This window comes from Brassica oleracea, chromosome C2 (assembly GCF_000695525.1).
Source record: "Brassica oleracea var. oleracea cultivar TO1000 chromosome C2, BOL, whole genome shotgun sequence".
NCBI classification, from domain to species: Eukaryota; Viridiplantae; Streptophyta; class Magnoliopsida; order Brassicales; family Brassicaceae; genus Brassica; species Brassica oleracea.
The window spans coordinates 4,902,456-4,925,156 of NC_027749.1; the positions used below are offsets into that span (position 1 = coordinate 4,902,456).

Sequence of the window (22,701 nt, forward strand, 5' to 3'; positions counted from 1 at the left end):
AAAAGTGAGAAACTTTGGTTACCTTTGAAGCTTTGGATCTTGTAGATCAGAGAGAGTTCTTCTCAACTCTTTCGCTTCAGGGGTTTAATCTCTCTCTCTGATTCAATGTATAGCGGATCTAGCGATGGGGAGAGCCACGACACAACACCACCGACGCAGAGGAAGATCCCTCCGGCGTCTTCGATGCTTTGGGTTAGAAATCTACGGCGGTATATTGGCTCCGGAGCCGGATTAGGATCCGAAGCTCTGATGGGTAATGTCTTAAAGTTACTCTCTTTCATTTCTCTGTAGTAAAGTCTGAACCTTTATTCGCTTCTCCAGTTTCGAAATGAGTAAAGTTCCTGAATTTGGAAATGTCGCTCTGTCTATGTATTGAATTGGGTTTGTTTTCAATTGGTTTGCAGAGCTTGAAACGAAGAGAATCTTGCTCGAGATATTCAAGGACAAACAGCAGAAAAGCCAAGAAGCAGGAACTATACCGAGTTTCTATAAGAAGGTATGTTCCACACATGTTTACTTTGTTGTATAAGATGATTGCCTTAAAACTTGCATCGTTACACACTTAGGGTTGGGTTCCTTTGGTGTTTGTTATAGATAATGAGGTTTTGTTTCTTGTACTCTTTGTTCAGAAACCAGAAGAAGGGTCTATTAGTGGAAGGGTCCAGAGGCTTGCAAAGTATCGATTCTTGAAGGTAGAGATTCTTCATCGCCTCCTATTACTTTAACAGAAGAAGTTTTTACTCACTTCAGTATGTTGATTTATTTTGTACAGAAACAATCGGATCTTTTGTTGAATTCTGATGATTTGGCTGCTATGTGGAATTGTTTGAGAGAAAATTGTGTGATTGATGATGCCACCGGTGCTGAAAAGGTATATACGCATAAAGTTTTTGCTCCAGAGCTGAGATTATGTTTATCTACGTTGATAATGATTCTGATATTTGCTAAATCTTTGTCCATATAGATGAACTATGAAGACTTCTGCCACATTGCCTCTGTATGTACTGAACAAATCGGCCCCAAATGCCGTCGGTTTTTCAGCCCGTCCAATTTCATGAAGTTTGAGAAGGATGAGGCTGGACGGATTGCTATTTTACCGTTCTATCTTTATGTGATGCGCACGGTGAGTATCCTTGTCCTTTACTTTAACCAACTATAGTTTATAATTGTTTTGATATCATTGGTTCATCACACTGTTCAGGTGTCGCTTACACAAGCTAGGATTGATATGAGTGAGCTTGATGAAGATTCTGATGGTTTCCTTCAGTCTCATGTAAGTACTTAAAGTTTAGAATTGGCCCAAGAAGCTTTAAGGCGTCCTCTGACCAGCAAATGGCGCTGATTATAATCTCAGATTCCTTACAAATAAGTCTACTTGCTGTTATTACAGGAAATGGAGTCGTATATTCTTGGTCTAATCCCTAACTTGGCACAACTAAGGGACATGCCGGAGCCCTTTACTCAAATGTATTGCCGCATAGCTTCTCAAAAGTTTTTCTTCTTCTGTGATCCCCATAGGCGAGGTAGGTACTAAAGATATATAATTATGAGGCAATGAGAAATTTGCCTAATCTAGTGTCTAATCATCATGTGTTACATTGCGTACAGGAAAAGCTTGTATTAAGAAAATACTGCTCAGTAACTGTCTACAGGAACTTATGGAATTGCATCAGGTCAGTTTAGTTGAAGGATTAGTGATAAGACAGCTCTGTGATCGTATATAGCTTTCCATTCTCAGTCAGAAGCTACATTTTACTGATTGCTCCCCTGGTGCTCTACGTTAGGAAAGTGAGGAGGAAGTCACAGACACAGAACAAGCTGAAAATTGGTTTTCTTTGACTTCAGCTCAACGTATATGTGGTGCGTGTGAAGTAATTGTTGTAACACCTGCTGATAAACTGGAAACAACTCTCGTTATGTCTTGTGAAGAACTCATGTGCAAATTGATCTAGAGTTTCTTTTTCTTCTGCAGATATGTTTCTTGCACTTGATAAAGATTGTAGTGGATCGCTGAGCAAACAAGAACTTAAAGAATACGCAGATGGGACCCTAACTGAAATTTTCATCGAAAGAGGTGAAATCCAATTACTCTTTGATCATTGTGTACTTTTCATGGTATTGATAGTCACCAATAGTGATCTCAGACAAGCTGAATTATAGTATCCTTTGCTGTTTTGTAGTGTTTGATGAGCATGTACGCCGTGGCAAAAGCGGTTCAGGCAATTCCCGGGAGATGGACTTCGACAGCTTCCTAGATTTCGTTCTAGCTTTGGAGAACAAAGACACTCAAGAGGGGTTGACATACTTGTTCCGCTGTCTTGATCTCCAAGGGAGAGGCTTTCTCACCACCGCTGATATTCACTCTCTTTTCAGGTAACAATGAGTTTCTGTCAAGTGATTGAATTACTTTTTAGTAGATTTTCCTTTATAGGCGTGGGAAGTAAAAGAAGGATAGCATCAAAGAGTTGTGATGTTATCTGATACAATCTTCCGAAATAAAAACTCTGCACTTCCTGCTTGCGGTAGCTGAGCTTTGTTCCGCGAGTCTCGTATCTGCAAAGACACCAGACAAACCCTTGATGTGTGATAATTCTATCGTCTTTCTTCTAAATTAGTCTCTCAAATCTCTATCTGTTGAACTTGCAGAGATGTTCACCAGAAATGGATAGAAGGTGGGAACTATGAGCTGTGCATAGAGGACGTTAGGGACGAGATCTGGGACATGGTGAAACCGTCTGACCCATTAAAGATCACTCTGGATGATCTCTTGGGATGTAAACAAGGTGGAACTGTTGCGAGCATGTTAATAGATGTGCGTGGCTTCTGGGCTCATGACAACCGTGAGAACCTTCTTCAAGAAGAAGAAGAACCACCTGAGGAGGAGTCGCAGTGATCATGTCATGTTATAATTAAATGGAAAAATGGCTGTTTATATTGTTACTTGTTTTCTTCTGCTTGGAACCTGATTTGATTTACTGTAATTTCTGAAGTTCTTTGTTACATTAATACACAAAACATAGAGAGGGTTTTCGTTAGTCTTGAGGATTACAAAGTGCAAGTCTTATGGTTCTTGTCTTGTCTCTGGACATTTGTCTGTGTTTAGACATGGAAAGGCTTTCTTGGTGTAGCAGCTTTGTTTTCAAGAGACTGTAATCTTTGTTCCAGATGAAACACTTCAAACCTGCATTCACCTCACGTTTAGAAAAATCAAAAATGCCAAAACGCAAACCGGTTGTAATTGATTGATGATGGTGATACCTGCAACACCAAGAACATTTCTTGTTGAATTCAACTCCTACAATACAAAACAGATGCTTATGATGCGATAACCTGAGACAGAAACTGTCCTTACAGACGCAACGTTTCTATTACAGTTCCAAGTCCAATTATTTTCCTAAATAAACCCCAGCTTGATTGTGCTTTAATATTCTTTGAAAATTTACAATGCACAGAATCAGAAAATCTAACAACATTACAATTTTCCGATACCTCTACACAAGGCTATATAACCTCATTCGTTTCCTGCTACTCGTCTCTGCATACTCATCAAGTGCAGATTCTGCTCCTTCTCCTTCTTCAGTTTCATTTTCTGCTTCTATGTTTATGTCCATTCCTTCATTAGAAAAGGCAGTGTCATTATCCTTGACATCATCCTCTATATCATCCTCATTATCTACATTTTCATCCGCTTTGATACGACTAGATTGTAAAAGTTTGCACTCGTAAAGAAACCGTAAAGTTATTCCTTGGAGAACAAGCTAATACAAAGGTTTTAGAGTTTTTACACATGAGTACTCTCTCTCCTCTCACAAAAGATCGATGATCACACTCGATACATTTCTCTTATTCTCTTATAGAAAGCATAAAGCAAATAGCCACGTCACAGACAACCCATGTGCGCAGACAATACGGTTACTACGTCCTCTCCTCCTTCCTTGTATTCTTATCCTTCTAGATCCTTTCTTGTCTCATACTCCTTCTCTACTGTTCCGCCCTTGGGCCTCCTCTTGTAGTGATGGATAATAGGTGGCCTTATAGCCTCGTACATAACATTACTCCCTCCATTGAAACTGACCTTGTCCCCAAGGTCAAGCTCAGGAAACTGCTTCTCCATGACGCTCTTCCACTCCCACGTACAATCTGCAGCAGGTAACCCGTTCCATTTAACCAAGACTTCCTCATGCCCAGTCTGTGCGTTGCTCCTGTGTGCCAAAACTGCTTCCGGTTTGACCTCTAACACTCCTTCTTCTGTTAGTTGAGGCGGAATGGTGGCTGCTTCCAAAGATCCTCCCACTGCTTTCTTAAGCTGAGAAACATGGAATGTTGGGTGGATGCGAGCCTCTGGCGGTAAGTTCAAGCGATATGCCACCTTACCCACACGCGCAGCAACCTCATACGGACCGTAGAACCTAGCGGCCAACTTCTCATTCATCTTCCTGGCCAATGACTTCTGTCTGTAGGGACGTAACTTCAAGAACACCTTATCACCAACCGCAAATTCTACTTCCCTGCGATGCTCATCTGCTCGTGCCATCATGATCTGTTGTGCCTTTAGTAACTGCTGTCTCAACAGAGCCAAATTGTCGTCCCTCTCTTGCAGACGAGACTCCAGGTCAGCATTGTTGGTGGAACCGTTCTCGTAGTGGAGAAGAGTTGGTGGTTCACGCCCATACAACGCGGTAAAAGGAGACATCTGGATGGTAGAATGGTACGACGTATTGTAACTGAACTCAGCCCACTGTAAGTACCTTGCCCATGTCCGTGGTTTCTCTCCTGCAAAGCACCTCAAATAGGTCTCAAGACCTCGGTTCGTCACTTCCGTATGCCCATCCGTCTGCGGGTGGTAGGCTGTCGAGAAACACAGAGTAGTTCCCGACAACCTAAAAACTCCTTCCAAAACTGCCCCGTGAAGATACGGTCTCAGTCCGACACAATAGTCTTAGGGTAGCCGTGTAACCTGATCACCTCCTGAACAAAAGACCTTGCAACGTCAATGGCTGTAAACGGATGTCTAAGGCCGATGAAATGTGCATACTTGGTGAGTCGATCGATCACCACCAGTATGACATTAACTCCCTCTGATTTCGGTAACCCTTCGATGAAGTCAAGTGAGATGTCCTCCCATACGTTAGTAGGAACTGGTAAGGGTTGTAGCAGCCCCCCTGGCGCGAGTGTTGAATACTTGTGACGCTGACAGATTTGACACGACGCCACGTACTTCCTGATGTCTGTCATCATTCCTGCCCAGTAAAACAAACCTCCAATGCGCTTCTGTGTCTTTAGTACCCCCCCATGTCCTCCATATTTGCTGTCATGATATTCTTTTAGTATCAACTCAATCAACTTGGATGTCTTTGGCAGCACCAGCTTCCCTTCCCTTGCCTCAGTAACCTCCCTTGCACCAGAGTATAGTCAGGGTGTGAGCTAGGGTCCTGAGTTAACTCTTGGATCAACTTCGATAACTCACTGTCTCGCTCCACTTCTGATCCCACCTCCTCCAACTGAATTGAAACCGGAACTGATACTGCAAACAGCTCAGTAACTGGACTCTTCCGAGACAGGGCGTCAGCTGCTTTATTCTCTAGCCCCGGCTTGTAGTGTATATCGAAATCGAACCCGAGTATCTTAGTCAACCACCGCTGATATTCCATGTTAATCTCCCTCTGTTCCAGCAAGAACTTGAGACTTTTCTGGTCCGTTCTTACAACAAACTTCCTCCCCAATAAGTAGTGACGCCACTTTTGTATGGCAAAGACTATCGCCATGAGCTCTCTTTCATATACAGACTTCATTTGCTGTCGCTCCGTCAAAGCCTGGCTGAAGTATGCGATCGGTCGCTGTCGCTGCATCAACACAGCGCCCAATCCTACTCCAGACGCGTCCGACTCTATCACGAATTTCTCGTTGAAATCAGGCAATGCCAGTACCGACACCGTGGCCATTGCCTGCTTCAGTTTCTGAAAGGCTAACGCTGCTTCACCGGACCATTTGAACTGATCCTTCTTTAGTAGGGACGTGAGAGGCCTCGCAATATCACCGTACCCTTGAACAAATTTTCTGTAATACCCTGTCAACCCCAAGAATCCCCTCAGCTCCTTAACTGCTTTTGGTTCCATCCAGTCTAGCATAGCGCGTACCTTCCCTTCATCAGCTGCCACTCCTTCTGCGTTTATCACATGACCAAGATACTCTATGCGAGAGCTTCCAAACTCACATTTCTTGCGATTTGCGTACAAGCCCTGTTCTTTTAACACCTCCAACACTAAGCGTAAATGTTCTTCGTGCTCGCTTTGTGTCTAACTGTACATGAGTATGTCATCAAAGAAGACCAATACAAACTTCCTCAGGTAGCTTCGAAAAATCTCGTTCATCAAAGACTGGAATGTAGCTGGTGCGTTGGATAACCCAAACGGCATAACAAGGAATTCGTAGTGGCCGTCGTGGGTTCGAAACGCTGTCTTCTGTACATCCTCTGCTTTCACCAGAATTTGATGATACCATGACTTAAGATCAAGCTTTGAAAACACCTTCGCCCCTTGTAGTTCATCCAGCAACTGGTCAATCATAGGTATAGGGTAGCTATCCGCGATGGTCACTTTATTCAAGGCGCGGTAGTCCACACAAAACCTCCAACTCCCGTCCTTCTTCTTGACTAGCAGTACCGGACTCGAGAAAGGGCTGCTACTATCCCTGATAATTCCTGCCGACAACATCAATGCCACCTGCTTCTCGATCTCCTCCCGTTGCGCTTGTGGGTAACGAAAGGGTCGAACACTCACTGGGCTGGCATCCGTCTTTAGGACGATCGCGTGTTCCTTCCCTCTCGAAGGAGGCAGACCATGTGGCTCTGCGAACACCTCCTCGTACTCCTTCAGAATGTTCTGCAACGGCTGAGGAATTGACCCTCCACCCTTTTCCTCCTCCAGCTGCAACCCATTGTACTCAATCAACATTGCTTCTCCCCCTTGCTGCACCGTCTTCCAAATCGACTTGAGAGAAGCCGCAGAGCAACAAAGGCCTGGATCCCCTTGTAAAACATACTTGTCGCCTCCTATCTTGAACCTTAGTATCTGCAACTTCCAATTAACCTTCATATTACCGAGGGTCTCAAGCCATTGCATACCCAAGATTACATCAGCGCTTCCCAACTCTAAGGGTAAGAAGTTGGAAACCACAGTACAACCTTGTAACTCCACCTCCATCTCCTTGCACAACCCCGCTCCCTTAAATGTGACTCCTCCTGCCGTCAACACGCTGTAGCCTTGCGTGTCGTCGGTACCCAAATTTAGTTGCTTCATCAACTCTCGAGACACAAAATTGTGTGTCGCCCCACTATCAATCAAGACTATCACTTCCTTTCCCATCACCGTTCCCTTTAGCTTGATGGTTCTGGAAGTTGATATGCCAACGATGGAGCTAATAGATATCTCTGCCACCTCGATCTCAGCCGTTCCTCCCATTTCATCCATCTCCACCGCTAAGCTCGATATGTCCACCTCCGTTCCGTCTTCTAGCACCATTATAACCAGCAACTACGCCTGAGAACAACGGTGTGGATAGACGTACTTCTCGTCACATCTGTAGCACAGTCCCTCCGCCTTCCATTTTGCCACCTCCGCCGGTGTCAAACGGCGAAACGGAGGTTTGAGACGGTTATGGTTAGGTTTGGTGGTCGTGTTGTTCTGCGACGTCGTAGACCCGGAACCAGCTTTATTCTTGTTTGGGCTCGACCCGTTCCCACTCTGTTGGGCCGGTTTATTATTTTGGGCCTGAGGACGTCCATTAACGCTACGGCTCGTTTTGTCTTTTTCCTCCGATGTTTCCTCCGTCGCATCTCCCCCTTCCGACCAATCTTCGACCAGCTTTGCTACATCCATCACCCTCTGCAACCCCCTCAGACTCATCAACTTCACCCCGACCTTGATTTTTGGTCGCAGCCCGTTCAGAAACGCCATCTCGAGTATCGGATCTGGTATCTCCGGCGCGTTAGACGCGAGTGCGATGAAATCGCGGCGGTAGTTGCGCACGGTGTCCTTCTGTCGCAGGCACAGCACCCGCTCCCCTGCACTCGTGTCTTGAGCCGGTGAGAACTGTTCCAGCACCCGGATCTTCATCTGCTCCCAACTGAGAAACGGGTTTCGGTTCCTCTCCCAACGGTACCACGGTAGAGCCTCGCCGGTATAACACATCCTAACCGCACGTAGCTTCTCTTCCTCCGTGAAATCAAACATCTCAAAGTACTGCTCCACCCGGAGCACCCAACTCTCCACTCCGTCACCGTCAAACAGAGGAATCTCTATCTTCTGTGCGAGTGAATCTTCTCGTTCTTCCATAGCAGTCTTCTGGCGGTATAGTGTCGCTGCGGAGCTTGTCTCCTGACCCGACTCCGCTACGAACCTTCCACCGGAAACGCTCCTTGGTTCCTCCATAATCGACTTCCCCGATCCTTCTCCCTGATACACTGTTGGTTTGAGAGCGTCGGCTGGGTTGGAGATCAGATCAGGGGTTATCGGCCCTCCTACACGCCGATCCTTCTCCCCTGTCGGATCTACCTTCCTCAGCGCGAGTTTCTCAAACCCACTAGCCATCATCTTCATCAACTCACCCATTTGTTCTTTCATCGTCGATAGCTCCCCCTCCATCACGACAAATCTCTCATCGTCACGTTGGGCCAGCTCGATCGCCTTGTCATCGTTCTTCTTTGGTGCCATCGCCAAGCCGCAGGTTCGTCTTGCTCTGATACCAAGTTTGATACGACTAGATTGTAAAGAAACTGTAAAGTTATTCCTTGGAGAACAAGCTAATACAAAGGTTTTAGAGTTTTTACACAGGAGTACTCTCTCTCCTCTCACAAAAGATTGATGATCACACTCGATACATTTCTCTTATTCATTACTACTCTTATAGAAAGCATAAAGCAAATAGCCACGTCACAGACAACCCATGTGCGCAGACAATACGGTTACTACATCCTCTCTTCCTTCCTTGTATTCTTATCCTTCTAGATCCTTTCTTGTCTCATTCTCCTTCTCTACTGTTCCGCCCTTGGGCCTCCTCTTGTAGTGATGGATAATAGGTGGCCTTATAGCCTCGTACATAACACGCTTCTTCCTCAACATCATCTTCCATTTCTTCATCCTCACCACTTGCATTTTCATTGTTTGCCTCTATGTTTATGCCCCTACATCCTTCGTCTTCAGTTTCTTTTCCGTCAAGAATACAATAAGTGACTTCCTCCAAAAGTCGTACACCGCAGCCTTGGACCTTACTGGTTTTACCATGGACTCTGAACACAAAAGTAAGCTCGCTCAAAGTGGTTTCTTCGGCTTCAGGGGGATCCTCGTTTAGAGAGATAAAATCTTCAAATATATACAAATGCTCTCTACATCCGTCTAGACCTGGCATAATGGAAATGATTTAATCCACGTCGGACTGTGAGGCCATTATGTTTACCCCTGACGTGACAAGATACACCCATCAATGAATTCGCAGACATTTCAATACCGTCACACTCGGAATAGATTTTCCCTTTTGACTGCAAGATACATGATTTGAATCTGAAGGATGAAGGAAGAGGTGTTGGAGTCAAATTGATCGTTAAGGTAGCTCGGTGAGTAAAGTGCGCAGGCACTTTTTTATCCGGCATATTTGCAAGCTGATGTCTGGATGAGATTTCTAGCTTTTTGATTCAGGTTGTAGCAGCGAGCAAAGTTTAGGCAAATATTTGGATTTTGAAAAGAAGAGTCTATTCTCTTCAAGTATTTACACCCTTCTGCATTTACAGATAGAAGAGAACCTGGAAGCTGTGGAAGTGCTACAAGGTTTCTGCATCCTGTGACGTCAAGCTTACTTAGTCCAGAGAGACTTCTGATGCACTCTGGAAGAGTCTTGATGTGAGATATCAATCTAAGTACCACATCGGAAGTTAGACATAGGAAAGTCTAATATATAAGGAGATGTCCAACTCTAATAGTACGAGGCCTTTTGGATAGGAAACCAAAAGTAAATCTCTCCAAAAGGAGATGTCCAACTTGATTGTAATCTCCAACTCAACTTGATTTTTGCTTCAAAAAAGTTGGCATAACTATACTCAACATACTCACCGGACATACTAAAGCAACCGGTACACAGACAAAGAAGCTCAAGATTCTCCAACTTAGAAATGTTTGGAGATATATTTTTCAGCTTCGCGCATTCATTCATAATTAGATTTTGCAGACGAAATAGCATCTAAACCCATGGAGGAACCTCCTCTATCCCTGTCTCGCTCAACAATGCTGTCAGAAACATTTGGGAATTCGTTGATGTTTGTACACCCCCGAAATATCCAATCGATATAGACAAGACCAAGTGCTGGTTGATGATGGCATCTCCTCTATCGAAGAAAGGCTCATATCTAGGTTTTTCAAACTTGAGCAACCACTGAATTCTTTCAAACTCGAGCAATATCTGAGATCTAATTCCTCAAGATTGATTAACCTACTGATAGAAGATGGGAGCTCCTTCAAAAGCAAGCAACCCGTTAAGTTTGAAGACTGTAAGCTTAGTGCATTGCCAATAGAGCTTGTGAGCTCTAACAAACTTTTGCAGTCAGAGAGATATGATTCCTCCAGACTTGTTGCTTTTGAGAGATCTGGAATCTCTTTTAGATACTTAGAGTAACTCAAATCCATCAGATTGAGGCATTGGAGAGGCTATACAGACAAAAAAACAAAGAAAAATATGAGTTATAGAGAAATGACTAATCGCACTATACACCCAATAAATGTTGAATGTTTTTACTTGGATTCCCTCCCAAAGCTTCTCAGAGTTGCTATGTTGCATGATTAGTTCGACAAGAAACTTGCCAGAGAACTTGGAAGGCCAAATTCTCAATGGACATCTAAGCCAATCTATAAGTCTGAGTTTGTTGGGAAGACAGTTGAAGCCCTCGGGTATGCATAAGGGTGGACAGTCGACTTTTAGAAACTGGAGACTATTCATCCCATCAACAATGATATGCCTAGAACATTTCCAGTACCCTAAGAATAAGATTATTCAAAAGGAACTAATAAATCTCAACTTAAAACCCCAAGGAAACAGAAGACATGCATATGTAAGAAAAAAAAAAAAAACTTACAGTATTTCCTTCAAGTACATCAAAAATCTCATTGGCATCCCACAAGAACTGTCGCTTTCCAGGCTCCTCCAAAGACTGTTTCTTGACAATTTCTCTACCCATTTGTTTCAGTAATCTATGCATCCGTATGAATCTATATAAGAGAATTGTGAGCTAAGACTTCAAGCCCAAGTTTAACGTCCAAACCGCTCTTTTCAAGACACTTCTTAACGCGATCAACCTTGCAATAAACAAAGACACATGCAATATGCAGGAAAAGAGCTTTATCTTTATAACTTAAGCCTTCGTAGCTAAATCTTAGAGTTGATTCGATTTCTGTGTCGAGGCTAGACCTGAGCCTTGGTAGTGAGTTTATCCAGTACTCGCTGGACATTCCTCGTAGATACGATCCCATGATTCTCAGGCCTAGAGGAAGATTACCAGCAAGTCCAGTAGCTTCCCAAGTAAGCATTTCAAAACCATTATCTGGAGACTTTTTACCGAAAGCATAATGGCAGAAGATCTCAAGAGCCTCGTCTTCAGTTGGAAAATTCATCTCTTGGATATGATCGATCCCGAGTCCGAGTGCCTTGAGAAGTTTTCTATCTTCGGTTGGAATGATAATAATACTTCCTGAACCAAAATATACACGTTTGTTTGCCAGTGCCTCTAGTTGCCACCAGTTATCCACTTCATCAAGAACAACCAACACCTTTTTGCCGCTCAGATTTTCTTGAGCCACTCCTCAGTGACAAACTTCAATTTCCTTTTGATTGAATATTTGAGACAACAAGTTTTTTTGAAAACGCAGCTTCAACTGATAGTCGTTACCACACGGCTTCTCATAACTCCCTTTGATATTCTCCAAAACCAGGAGAGAGTTGGTTGTATAAAACTCTGGCAGTGGTTGTCTTCCCAATCCCGGCAGGACCCACAATCCCTATAATCTTAACTTGTTCTGATTGTAGGATCAACTTCGATTTTATCTCCCTGATTTGAGATTCTATGCCAACAAAGTCAACAAAGTCTTTTGATGGTGTAAAACCCAACACAGCCGTTACATCTGAGGCAACTTTGTTGATCAAATCAGCTTCATTGTCACTAATAAAAAAGAGAGGCTAATAATTAAAACAGACATCATGAAAAGTAGCTACACAAGTGGAAGTAAAAGTGAACGAACCAGTTGCTAGAGTGGTAACCAGCTATACCCGCGATCTTTGTCTTCTTATTCATGGCTTCTTCTTATTCATGTCTCCGGTGATGCACCTAACTTCTCAGATGAAACACTTCAAACCTGCATTCACCTCACGTTTAGAAAAACACCAAAACGCAAACTGGTTGTAATTGATGGATGATGATGAATATCTGCAACTGTGTCGTTTAGGACAGCTTTAAGGAACGCTACATCATGCTCAAGCCTGTCATTGTTTGAGTGAACCATGTCTAACAAACTATTAGCTTCCTCTTGAGCAAGCTCTAACCCACTGAGATTCTCCTTAAGCAACTCAACATCACTCATGGCATCACAGAGCTTTTCATCAGTCTCTTGTTTTCTCCTCAAAAGTGGCATTATCCACGTGCGGGGATATCATGGCATCATCAATGTGTGCAAAAGGAAACAACCCAGAGCATGGAGATTTGACATTTTGTCGGTCTGACGCCATAGAAAGTGCTTTCTCTGCTGTAATCTTTGCTTCAACTCTCCTAAACTTTTGCTAGGACAAGTTTTCAAGATTTTACTGTTGTGTAAAATTAAAATTTTGACTTCTATAAAATTCAAATATATATATGACTGAGTACAGTTTAATGAACTAGCTTGCAAATTGTTGTGTTTATTTACAATATGCATTACATACTTGATCTAAATATGACTTTCATTCAACATATTTTAATTTTTTTTGTAGCCTGATTATTTTTTACCACCATTTAACTAATTTTTTTAGATTCCGTGATTTTACCAATCAGAGCCATTAACAGAAACGATTTAACACAAATCTGTTTGTAATTCTTTTACTGGTACAAACTTTGCTATGAGTCAGACGGACGGACGGAGGTGGCGACCAACGGGGTCACGTGCCCCCAGCTAAATTTTAGTTTTTCATAAGTAATTAGCTCAAGATCTCAGTTTTCTTTGATAAATTAGTTCAAATTTCGTGAACGTGACCCAATTAATCTAAATTTTATTAAAGTGCCCCCAATTAAAACTTGTTCTAGATCCGCCCCTATGACCGAAGTCGTATAGTTTCTACAAACGATTCGGAAGTGAAATGATTCTAAAAGAACCCGAAATAAACGGTGGAAACACTTTGTTAACTTTGTCAAAATGCCGATAGCACTTCTACCTGAGTCTTCCTCTGTTTCCTTGTCCACGAGAAGTGGATTGCAATTGCAACTCCTTTACTTTTGCTGAGTGTTTAACTGGTCTTTCCCAAAGGAATCCTTTTTTCCGATGGAGTCAAAAGATCTGTTGAATCGGTACATTCGTCTGGATCCAATTGATCTTCTTCTTCTCAATCTAAAGAAACCAAAGAATAAGAAGAACTACCTGAGGCATGCAGAGTCGCAGTGATAAATGTCATGACGTTTAATTAAATGAAAAATGGCTGTTTATATTGTTTGGAATCTGATTTGATTACTGTAATTTTGCATCTTCTTGTTCCTAACACCTCCTCGATCATTCATGACCATAATATGGTTCCTCATCTGCCTCCTTACTTATTTTGCCGATCTTGAATCTCGTTTTTTTTTGTTTACTATGCTTGCATTTTTTTATTGATCTGAAGAATCAGAAACAAATCAATGACTACGTGACATCTCGCTAAGGCTTTAATCTATTATTGAAAAAGAAGTTATAGTTTTGAGTTTGTAATTACAATCTTTTTTTGGCACACAGGCCTTCATATTAATTACTCAGTAGCTAAAATTGACGATAAAACTGAAGAGTCAACATATTCTCTAGGACTAAGCGAACTCGAATGAAGAAGGCTCCATAACATCTCTTGAGAAAATCCTTTGATGGGTAGCTTGGGTGGTTTAAGAGAAGAGAATGAATTAGTTTACAGACTTGTTGTCCCAACAAACAAAAAAGTTAGATCAGTTAACACATCAACCAATTTTAAATAGAAAATAGTAAGCTCAACGTTGATGATGCTGGCATACCACTCATAACAAGTATAAGCTCTTCAGAGATGGAGATTGATACCAGCTTTCTAGTTATCACTTCATGAAATCTTTTTAGAATTGGATAAAAGTTGATACTAATATTTTAAAATCAACAAAATCAATTTTTTGTTTACAATTTTAGGACAAAATATTCTAATTTTATTTATTTATGTTTCATTTATTATATCAAATTTAAACAAACAAATGATTAGACTGAAAAATCATTATTATGACTAAACATCCATGTTTGTTTTGCTTTTCTTTTTCTACATCAATATCATAAGACTCAATATATGCTAATTTTGAAGCAATTATAGTCTCGGCTATTTGATATTGTTAGTGATAGTAGGTAGGTTATAGTTATAACTTATAAATTATCATGAATTCATATATAATATTAATATCAATTACCTGCAACTGGAACATTCTTGCTCTTTCTCCGGCGAGAACACCTCTTGTTGAATGCAGCTCCTACAAAACAGATGAGACAACGTTGTTGAACTTTGATCCTCCGCCTTGTACATCCACAAACATTTTCCTTTGTTTATCGTCTAGGACATATTTTACGAACGCTACATCATGCTCGAGCCTGACATCGTCGAAATGAACCATGTTTGACAAACTATTAGCTTCCCCTTGAGCGAGCTTTAAACCACGGAGTTTCTCCTTACTGTTGTGTAAAATTCAAATTTTAATTTCTATTAAATTCACATATATTATATTTCAAATTTTATTTACAATGTGCATTATATACTTGATCTTAAATACGGGTACTGATACATCGAAGACATGAACAGAAGCGATTAAAAACACATCAGTTTGTAATTATTTTTCTTAATTTCTTCATTATTATTTATATTTATTTTCTTATAAGTTCATGTAACATCAAAACAGTAAAAAGATAACACCCGGATTATTGATCTGACATGGACTCATACATATCACCACGTCAAAAACCATAGATGTATTTAAAAACATTATTCTGCGTACTTAACTTAGTGTTAAGTAAACTAGTTAGTTAAATATATTAATTCAGACCCACAATGCACCAGCCTGCTTAAGCATAGGGATCAATGAGCCGTTAAGGTGAAGACTCATGACCTCGTTAGCTCCACCAACCAACTCTCCTCCAATAAAAATGGCTGGAACCGCCGGGCTACACCCAAGCCGCAACAACGCCTGCTCAATCTCCCTGCCTCTAGGTACCTCATCAAGCTCGTGAACCGCTGGATTCGCACCGAAGTCGCAGAGCAAAGTCTTGACCGTGTGGGACATACAACATGAGCTTTTGCTGTAAATGACCACTGGTCTCTCCAACACCATCTTCGTTATCATCTCCATTGCTAGTTTGTATTATAAGGTATCACTACTAAAATTCAGTTTCTTAGTTTTTGTTTCTTATTTAACCTTTGGAATAGGTTTCTGAATCAATATGATTTTGTTTAGGTTGTGAAAATGTTGTGTGGATATGAAATTATTGGTGGAAGTCTTTCTTTATATATATAGAGGCAAAGAATACGATGATTATTGGATTAGATCGGACAAGATGTTTGGATTTTGTTTCTAACGATATCCTGTCCGAATGCGACACATGCTCAGTTTTATTTTTGTATCACAAAATGTAAAAGATGAGAATCTAATGATTTTCAAAAGTTTTATCTCTTTTTTTATTTTATTGTCCATTTAGGCATATATAGTGATCGTGGCTAAGGTAAGAATGTCCTTAGCTCGTACGATTCCATAAAAGTGAGAGTCATCCTCAATTAAATATTAAAATCACAATTCACAAATCATTGATTTATGTTGAAAGTATAGGTAATAGGTATAAATTGTTATCGGTATATAACTCATTGTATCTCAGCAACGTAAAGAAGGTTTATTATTAAATCTCACTGATTTTGTTGCTACCATGTTATTTGTTTGTGTATGCATGCTATGGATCATGTCATGTGGAACCCTTTCGGGAAACCTACGTACATTAAGGTACGTACTTCGAGGTCAATGGACCATGTGGATTAATAATTACTACTAAATATTTTATGGAATTTGATTTCGAAAAAAAAACAAAAATAGCACTAAATCAAATTTTCGTTTCCAAACTAACACTGAAGGTCAAAAGTCACAAAATAGCACTTAATGTTTTATCAAAAGTCACAAACTTAGGGTTTAGAGTTAAAGGGTGGGGTTTAGGATTTAAGGTTTAGAGTTTAGGGTTTAGAGTTTAGGGTTTATGGTTTAGAGTTTAGGGTTTAGGGTTTAGAGTTTAGGGTTTATGGTTTAGAGTTTAGGGTTTAGGGTTTAGAGTTTAGGGTTTATGGTTTAGAGTTTAGGGTTTAGGGTTTAGAGTTTAGGGTTTATGGTTTAGAGTTTAGGGTTTAGGGTTTAGAGTTTAGGGTTTATGGTTTAGAGTTTAGGGTTTAGGGTTTAGAGTTTAGGGTTTATGGTTTAGAGTTTAGGGTTTAGGGTTTAGAGTTTAGGGTTTATGGTTTAGAGTTTAGGGTTTAGGGTTTAGAGTTTAGGGTTTATGGTTTAGAGTTTAGGGTTTAGGGTTTAGAGTTTAGGGTTTATGGTTTAGAGTTTAGGGTTTAGGGTTTAGAGTTTAGGGTTTATGGTTTAGAGTTTAGGGTTTAGGGTTTAGAGTTTAGGGTTTATGGTTTAGAGTTTAGGGTTTAGGGTTTAGAGTTTAGGGTTTAGAGTTGAGAAATGAGGTTTTGGGTTTAAGATTTCAAATTTTGAAAAATAAAAAAATTAAAATTTTCCAAGGATAAACTTAGAAATGTGCTATTTTGGTCATTTTAGTTTTTGAGTGCTATTTTTGTGATATAAACTTAGAAAAGTGCTATTTTGGAGATTTGCCCTTTGATTTTATACTTTTTCGAATTAAGTTGGCGTAATTATCAGCCCCATTTATCATCATATCTTTTTCATGAATCATTATAAACACCCAAGCTTCTTAAATATTTCCAAGGTTCACAGTTGAGTTGTGTTTCTTACTTTCTTGCATATGTAACATTGCATTATCTTATATATGATTTCTTCTCTCTCGAACAAGAATTGGAATATGTAAAGCTTATCAAAGAGGCATCTTATGCGTTGGAGAAATAGTTATCCAAAATAGGGTCTCTTTTTTTCCTTAGGATACGTCCCCTTCTTCTACGTATAATGATTCTATTCTCGACTCGCCACTTCCACATTTTACATACAATTATAAGAGAGAGGAAGAGAGAAAGAGAGGGATTCTATGTATGAGCTAAGCACTCTTCAGTTGCTTTCATGGTGGCAAACGAATTTTAAAGACAAAGAATCAATAATACATATGAAAGTAAAGCCAAAATACTTATATGTATGTGTATATGTGATGGCTTCATATAGGGTCCATTTTCTTTGATATATACATTCTCTCTGTTTCATATTAGTTGTCATTTTAGAGATAAAATTTTGTTTCATTTTAAGTGTCATTTTATGTTTTCAATGCAAAATTTATTAACAATATTCTCCATTTTATTTTTTTATTGGTTGAAATATACTCCTTCCGTTTCAGAAAGATGTATATTTTAGGTTTTTCACAGTTATTAAAAAAATATATCAGATTTTAGTTATCAATGCATTATTTTCCGTTATCAACTATTCCCCACAACTTTTAACCATTATATTTTTTGAGGTTTACAATTTGCAATTCATTTATGCATCGAAAATGCAAAACATATATATTTTTGAAACAATTTTTTTCTTCTAAAATATAGATCTTTTTGAAACGGATGGAGTACATGATTAGGTGTATATGTAATGATGTTTTTATTTTGGTAATATGCCAAATTAAATGTTTTCTTAATATGTATGCATAAACCTAAAACGACAACTAAAGTAAAACGGATGAAGGATTAGTTAACTATATTTTAATCAGAATAACTAATTATATGTTTCATCCCTAGTTGCAACTCCCGAAGTTCTTTAACCTTATTTCCATTTAAGTTAAAAGTCTTTTGGCCTTATATATATAATTCCATCGAATCATTTGTTTGGGATGTGTTGATGGCCATAAACACGTGAAAAGAACATTTATCCAGTACATAACGAACCCTCTTTTTGAAACTGCAGATGCTCTTTAAAGACTTGCTTACATATAGATACTGATACTGTATAAGTGTATATCTTCTATATATAATACATGTGAGAATACGAAAATTCATAGATTCGATGACAATTTTATGCACGACTCTTGGACATCATAGTTTGGCCTCCTAGAAGGCCAATGGATTTGGGTTCATGCATGCATGGTGGAAATCCTACTATGTTTTTTCCTTGTTAATTTTCAAAATATATCATACAATATATTCTCTCTCAAGTGTGAGAACAAGTTCTTGAATTGTTTAATCGCATGTAATACTCTCGGATCCAGATTAGAATATAAAGTATTAATTAATAAATACGATTATAGATATGTGATTTACGTTCTATTACATACTAATTAATCTCCGATAAAGTCATATACATTTTTGTTTAAAATAGACAGTTCTGTTAATTAAGCATAGAGGGACCAAAATCATTGGTTGCAGAAAAATAGCCGAACTGAAGTTACGTTAACAAAAAGTTGAGTTGTTGTATATATTAGTATCGTGAAAAGTAGATCAGAATAAATATGCATGGAATAAATCTTCGTTTTTTTGGCATTGGAAAATCTTCATTTTATGATAATGTATACTAAGATATATGGATATCAATATATATATATATATATGCCTTTAATCGTGTGGTCATGATTTATTAGCAACTTACAAATATAGGAAAAAAGAATGTCAACTTTCTGTACTATATTTTACCAAAAAAAAACTTTCTATACTATATAAATTTTATATTATAAATCTAATGTGATATATTCTGTCATGCAACTTCAATATGTGGGCTGATATAGAAGTTAAATAATAGCTTAAAGTATTTTGGATATATTAAGAATTAAGATCATGTTTGGTAGAAGTTTTTTTTGTCATTTTAAATGTTTCAGGTTCTATCGGATATCCATTTAGGTTCGGGTTCGGTTCGGATAATACCCATAACCCAAAATACCAAAAAACAGGATTCATTCGGTATTTATGTCGGGTTCGGATCAGTTCGGATTCATTTTTATCGGATCGGGTTCGGTTCGGATTTTCGGGTTTGGTTTATTTGCCCAGCCCTAAGCTATATGAACATTTCTAATTAAATTAAATGTATAAGTATATTTTAAAATATATGTGTATATACATATGTTAACCACTCCAAACTAATACTCCCACATAACGTAACTCACTTCACATAATTGTTTTTGTTTATGCAAAGTTCTCTTTTTGTAAGTTTTATGCAAAAGTTACATTCATAGATTTAATTTAACTTCATAATATATATTGAAATAAAAATAGAGGCCATAAATTTTTTAAAGTTGGTAGATGTTACAATTTGACCAAACTCCTTAACAAAGATGAAAAGTATTTGTTATATTTTTAATTGTAATAAATATATACTGTAAAATTATTATGTTGGGTGACTATTTGGTTAACACTAAATTTTTCTAGATTTGAATCTATTTATACATAAAATTAAAGAATCAATTACATTTATAGGAAAAAGCTCTAATTTTGGATTCACTAATAAAATTAATTTTTAACAAACAAATTATCAGAGATAAAATTATTGTTATGACTAAATATTCATGTTTGTTCTGTTTTTCTTTACATCAATAGCATAGCACTCAAGGACATGTTAATTAAGAAGTGATATTTTTTGAATTTTGCTTATTTTTCTTCCCCACATTCATTTACTTAGAAAAATATGACACAGTTTAGTGAAATAATGACGTGTCTATTTTTTTATTATGATATGTTAAATTGCATTTCTGAAATTTTACGTTTTTATTAGGATGATTTAAATATAATAATAATTTATATGTATCACCATTAATGAAAATTTTAAACTAATAATATAATTATAAATATATAGAATTATTTTACATTAACTTATAATTGAAAAGTTAGATAAGTAAATACTTATATTTTAAAAAATTAATCATCAATATTTTTGTTAACTGTGTTTGAAGTATACCTTAATTCATTAATTGGCTAAATATTAATCAAATTACCAAATTAGTAAATTTACTCGTATACAATCACCATAAAAGATGTTTGTTGAACGAATTTTAGTAGATTTATTGAGTTCATTAATAAATATTTTATATCACTTAAATGTAAATATAATTCATATTTTATTAGGTTAATAAATAAATAAATAAATACATTAGTTTGATATGTTTTAATAATAATAAAAACTAAAACCTATACATTTAAATGTATATACATATTAAGATAATAATCATAAATATAATATGCTAAACAAATTTATAGTTTAAACTTAGGGAAATATAAAAATAAAAATAAGAAATTGATGAGACAAATAAATATAATTTATGAGAAATTATATATATTTATACTAAAAATTATAAAGTTTTTTTTGAAATGTTAAAATTTTAATTTTTAGTTTAAAAAAATATATTTTAAAAATTTATTATCACTAAGCATGACACATGAAACCTCGTAGTTTTATAATTATTCAAATATCAACTATGATTATCTGAAAATAGGGTTTTTAAGACTTAGACCATCTTCAATGGGGTTATTCCCATTGGAGCTCTTAAAATATGTATTATGTATATATATATATATATATATATATATGTATATTATATAGGTATAAATATTTGTGGGGTCCACAATTTTTGTGGAACTTCATAGACAAAGGTTCCAAAAATCTCATTTTAAAAACATTTGCTTATGAGTTTCCACAAAAATTATGAACCCCACAAATACGTATACTTATATAATATATACATACGTATATATATGTAATACATATTTTAAGATTCTCAATGGGAAGAAACCCCGTTAGAAGTGCTCTTATGCATCTTTAACTTCTCTCCAGGGCCAAAAATTTGGTAAAATATAGTATTTCAAATTACCAAAGTTTAAAGTATGAATTTAAACGTAAATAATTCAGATAATAGTACTATTACTATTTATCTAATAAAAATTGACCAAAAGCCTTTGTGGGCTACCGGGTGTTTTATGTAGTTAATTATAGTCGTGACTGTTATGTAGTTACACCCCTTAAGCGTCGAACCCATGAGCAGAGCTCTCGGACCAAGCTCTTGGCCAAGTTCTTTTGTTCGCAGAAGCATGTAAAGGATGTCAAATTATTTAACATATATTTGAAAAATAACTTTATATGTTTTAACAAAAACACTAGATTTTGACCCGTCCTCAAAAGGGCGGGTATATTTTTTATTTTATTTTTTTGTAGAAATTTAAGTTCATATTTATGTTTTTCTTTGAAATCATATTTGTGTTTTTTTTTTGTAATCATATTTGTGTATAAATCTTAATCAAAGTCTATTTTATAAAATAATAGCAATTTAAAAAATTGACCCAGCATACACTCGGTTATTTGTAATCATATGCCCGTATGCCCGTTTCTTTGTAATCATATGCCTGTATGTCTGTGCGCTTTCAAAGTGCGGATTTATTTCCAAAACAAATCAAATTTATTTGATATAAATTTATATTTTTTTATTATTATTTACATTTAAATGTTACAAAGAAAGTATTATAATTGTGCAGATTATAATATTTTGACATTTTAACAAGAATAATTTTGATGATGAAATATGTAATTAGGTTTACTAAAATCATGATATTTTGCATTTTTAGCATTTTGAATTATTAATGTAATTAATAATATTTATACTCGAAAAACCAATGTGGAATCTACCCGTATGTATGGGTCCTGAATCCGATTAAATCCGACCTATATTCTCAAAAATATTAATTTATTGTATTTATCTAAATTTTGCTAAATTTAATTTTAGATCTTTTCGCGATATTTTCATATTTGATCTGAATCGATGATAAAAATGGTCAATCTAGTGATCTTTATATAATCCAACTCAGATTTTGGATTAAGTTATGAAATTTCTATTTAAAAACTCCATAAATTCTGGTTAAAAGCCCAACCCGAAAAACCTAGATAAATATAATGATCTTTTATTTTTTAATTTAAATTTAAGTTAATTTCATGATAATTATAATTTGTTTATTTAAAGGCGAAATCCTAATTTGGTAGATAAATTAGTCAAATTTCACTACAAGAAAACCTATTTTTTACGAGGGCGGTATTCGTTGTAAATTCGTCGTAATAGGAGCTTTACGACGAATTAACATCGATACGCGTTTCGTTGTTAAACGCTCGTCGTAACGGAGGTTTCGTCGTAAAGTCCTAGTTACGTTTACGAGGAAGTCAATTCCTCGTAAAGCGGAAGGAAACTATTCGTCGTAATGCCCTCGTAAATGGCGATGTAAATACCTCGTAATAGTTCGTTGTAAAAGCCACGTAAGGCTTCCACGTAAAGTCGATGTAAA

At 37.4% G+C, this 22,701-nt stretch overlaps 2 protein-coding genes and 1 pseudogene across 2 annotated transcripts; 1 reads left to right on the forward strand and 2 right to left on the reverse strand.

Moving 5' to 3' along the window:
- Positions 1-55: 55 nt before the first annotated feature.
- LOC106323235 (probable serine/threonine-protein phosphatase 2A regulatory subunit B'' subunit TON2) lies at positions 56-3,130 on the forward strand. Its single transcript, XM_013761384.1, has 12 exons — positions 56-253; positions 405-496; positions 630-692; positions 773-871; positions 965-1,123; positions 1,202-1,273; positions 1,391-1,523; positions 1,609-1,673; positions 1,785-1,860; positions 1,973-2,074; positions 2,181-2,373; positions 2,647-3,130. Exons 1-12 carry the CDS (start codon positions 106-108, stop codon positions 2,891-2,893), a joined length of 1,449 nt encoding a protein of 482 aa, XP_013616838.1. The 5' UTR covers positions 56-105; the 3' UTR covers positions 2,894-3,130.
- Positions 3,131-9,018: 5,888 nt separating this feature from the next.
- LOC106323264 lies at positions 9,019-12,331 on the reverse strand (annotated as a pseudogene).
- Positions 12,332-15,085: 2,754 nt separating this feature from the next.
- LOC106325264 (monothiol glutaredoxin-S2-like) lies at positions 15,086-15,724 on the reverse strand. Its single transcript, XM_013763298.1, has one exon. The coding sequence runs from the start codon at positions 15,599-15,601 to the stop codon at positions 15,293-15,295; it is 309 nt and encodes a 102-aa protein (XP_013618752.1). The 5' UTR covers positions 15,602-15,724; the 3' UTR covers positions 15,086-15,292.
- Between the last annotated feature and the right edge of the window lie 6,977 nt (positions 15,725-22,701).

Excerpts from the sequence above, each read along its gene's own strand:
- LOC106325264 (XM_013763298.1), bottom strand. The coding sequence starts at position 15,601 with ATGGAGATGATAACGAAGATGGTGTTGGAGAGACCAGTGGTCATTTAC.
- LOC106323235 (XM_013761384.1), top strand. The coding sequence starts at position 106 with ATGTATAGCGGATCTAGCGATGGGGAGAGCCACGACACAACACCACCG. Across the intron at positions 254-404 it reads AGGATCCGAAGCTCTGATGG|AGCTTGAAACGAAGAGAATC; the intron begins GTAATGTCTTAA and ends ATTGGTTTGCAG. Across the intron at positions 1,274-1,390 it reads ATGGTTTCCTTCAGTCTCAT|GAAATGGAGTCGTATATTCT; the intron begins GTAAGTACTTAA and ends CTGTTATTACAG.